Source organism: Cynara cardunculus (genome assembly GCF_001531365.2).
Source record: "Cynara cardunculus var. scolymus isolate 2C chromosome LG 7, CcrdV1, whole genome shotgun sequence".
NCBI lineage: Eukaryota > Viridiplantae > Streptophyta > Magnoliopsida > Asterales > Asteraceae > Cynara > Cynara cardunculus.
Genome location: NC_037534.1, coordinates 9,758,109 through 9,761,178, shown reverse-complemented (window position 1 = coordinate 9,761,178; position 3,070 = coordinate 9,758,109). Strand labels below are relative to the sequence as shown.

The 3,070-nt window shown below is 30.0% G+C and overlaps 1 protein-coding gene across 1 annotated transcript in view; it reads left to right on the top strand.

Annotated features, from left to right (window-relative positions):
- The first annotated feature begins 251 nt into the window (after positions 1-251).
- Positions 252-3,070, top strand: part of LOC112515953 (alkane hydroxylase MAH1-like) — a 4,501-nt gene continuing 1,682 nt past the window's right edge. The window contains exon 1 of the mRNA XM_025122938.1: positions 252-1,445. Coding sequence (XP_024978706.1) covers positions 252-1,445 — 1,194 coding nt within the window. The remainder of the gene's footprint in view (positions 1,446-3,070) is intronic.

Genomic DNA, 3,070 nt, shown 5'->3' with positions numbered 1-3,070 from the left:
AAATTAAAACATAAAAATATAATAAGAAAATATTATAAAAGTTGAAGAGTCAAAATTGAAAAATAAATTAAATTAAATTTTGTATATTTTATTATTTTATATGGAAGGGGTATAAAAAAATAATAAGAAAAAAAAAGTGTAGGTGAGGGTGGAGATTTAAGCAGCCGACTCCACAGGCTTAGTGACGGCTACAAATACTCCCGTTGGCATTCAGCTCATTCATTTTTCTCAAACAAAACTACAAAACAAAAATGGCTTTGCCTTTCGGCTATTTCGAGCTGATTCTTGCAGCTTTTTGCTATCTCTGTATCTTCGTTTTCCGGCAACGGCACCAATTTCTCTTCGACTGGCCGTTTGTCGGAATGCTTCCGGCATTGGTTAGTCATGTCGACGTGATCCACGAACGTTGTGCCGAGATTCTCCGGTTAACCGGCGGCACTTTCTTGTTCAAAGGACCATGGTTCATTAATATGAACATGTTGGCCACCGTGGATCCGGCAAACGTCCACTACATCATGAGCTCCAACTTCGTGAATTTCCCGAAAGGCGACGAGTTCCGGGGTATTTTCGAAGTTCTTGGAGACGGGATCTTCAATTCGGACTATGAGTTGTGGCGGAGCCATCGGAAGATCACTAGCTGTTTGATCAATAATCAGACGTTTCTACGGTCCGTTGCAAAAACGAACACGGAAAAACAAACGAACGGGTTGATTCCGGTTCTTGATTACATCGCTGCAAACGGGATCGTCGTAGATATGCAAGACGTGTTTCAACGGCTTACGTTCGACACGACTTGCATGTTTATAACTGGACACGACCCCGGGTGTTTATCGGTCGATTTCAAAGACGTTCCGTTCTCGAGGGCCATGGACGAAGCCGAAGAAGCCATTTTTGCACGTCACGTTGTTCCGAAAATCGTTTGGAAAGTACAAAAATGGTTAGGGATCGGGAAGGAAAAGAAACTAAAAGAGGCGTGGAAAACGTTAGACGATGTGACCACGGGTCTCATAGCACGAAAACAAAAAGATCTAAGCGAAGGCGTATCGTTAGACTCTAACGACATGTTGACGTCTTTGATAACCGATCGTCAATCTTTCAGCGACGGAATAATTAAAAACAACGATAAGTTCTTAAGAGACACGATCTTAAATTTGATGATTGCGGGCCGGGACACAACGAGCTCATCGTTGACGTGGTTTCTCTGGCTCGTTGTGACCCACCCAGATATCGGAAAAAAGATTCGAGACGAGATGAATGGGATTATTCCCAAATCGGAAGTCGAAAAAAGGCGAATTTTCGAAGCCAACGAAAGTAACAAATTGGTGTATTTACACGCTGCATTTTGCGAAGCGTTAAGGTTATATCCACCGGTTCCGTTTCAACACAAGGCTCCGGTTCAACCCGATGTTCTTCCTAGCGGCCATCGTGTCGATCCCAATATGAAGGTAACAACTATTTATTTTGATACAAAATCGATCAAAACGTTCTTTTTTTATTATACTAGAAAGTTACTCGGGCAATGCAGCAAGATACGTCTTGATTTTGATGTTTCGTTTTTTTTTCTGTCTCGGTGGATGTTATAATATGGTTTTGAGAGAGTGTTTTATTTTTAAATAAAAGATAAATATGAAGATATCATAAAAAATTGAAAAAATATATATTAATATTAGTACCAAACTAATTATTTAAATTTTTTTTTTTGTAATTTATTTAATTTATTTTTCTTATTATAATCTAATTTAGGATTAATGACAAAGTTATTTATTTTTGTTTAATAATTTAATTTTTTATAAAAGATAATAATTAAGTATTTTGTTGGAACTAAATAATTATTCTAATTATATTCTATATTTTTTGTATTTAAAATGAGATGTTTATACTATATTTGATTATGTTTATCTGTAGTTAGTTACACGAATTCAAACATGAAGCTTTAATAACTTGTACTTGCGCACAATTTACTTGTAATTTAAATTTTAAGTAATATGCATCAATAAACAGTACGTCATGCATAAAAAAATATTTTTAAGAGTTTTTGTCAAATAATTTATAATATATTTGATTATATACATGTGATTTTGAAAAAGCCATTATGTTTTTATTTGTGAATAAAATATAAACTTGAAAATATCATAAAAATTTGACAAAAATATATCGATATTAGTATCAAATTAACTATTTAAAATTCATATTTTTTGTATGATTTTTTTACTTCAATTTTTTTATTATAATTTAATTTAGATTCAATAACGAAGTAATTTATATTTGGTTTAATAATATAATTTTCTTATAAAAATAACAATTAATTATTTTGTTATAACTCGACAATTATCCTAATTGTATTTTAAATTTTTTATATTTTAAAATGAGATATTTATTCTCTATTTGATTATGTTTATCCGCAGTTAGTTACACGAATTCAAACATGTAGCTTTAATAAGTTGTACATATGCAAAATTTACTTGTAATATTGAATTATAAGTAATATACATCAATAAACAGTACTTCATGCATAAAAAATGGATTTTAAGAGTTTTTGTCAAATGTTTTATAATATAGTATATAGATAATATTAAACGTGCTATTTATTTTGAAAACAACAAATAATTATATAAAATTAACAATAATAGAAACTACATCACATGAAAATTAAAAGCAATCGTGTGTTAATAAAATTCATATGGCATCGATGTCTTTTTCTAATCACTAAAAACTTGAGATACAAGTTATATATTTTGTAATATAAGTTGTTTCTTCATAATTTTTAACTTTTTGAATAAGCAATTAAATAATCATTTTGCAATAACTTGTACATTATAATACTCAAGAATAAGACATCTCATAATGACACACAAAAATGTCTGTGTATATAATATATTAGAAGGATACTTGTATAATATAACGAAATAAATTTCGATTTTATTTTTTTATTTTATTATTTGTCTTTTTCGATATTATAATAGGATTTTATGTGTTTTTAAGAAATCAATAATGATTTTATTTTTGAATAAAATATAAATTTAAAAAAAAATATCAATGTTAATATCAAATCAACTATTTAAAAATTCTT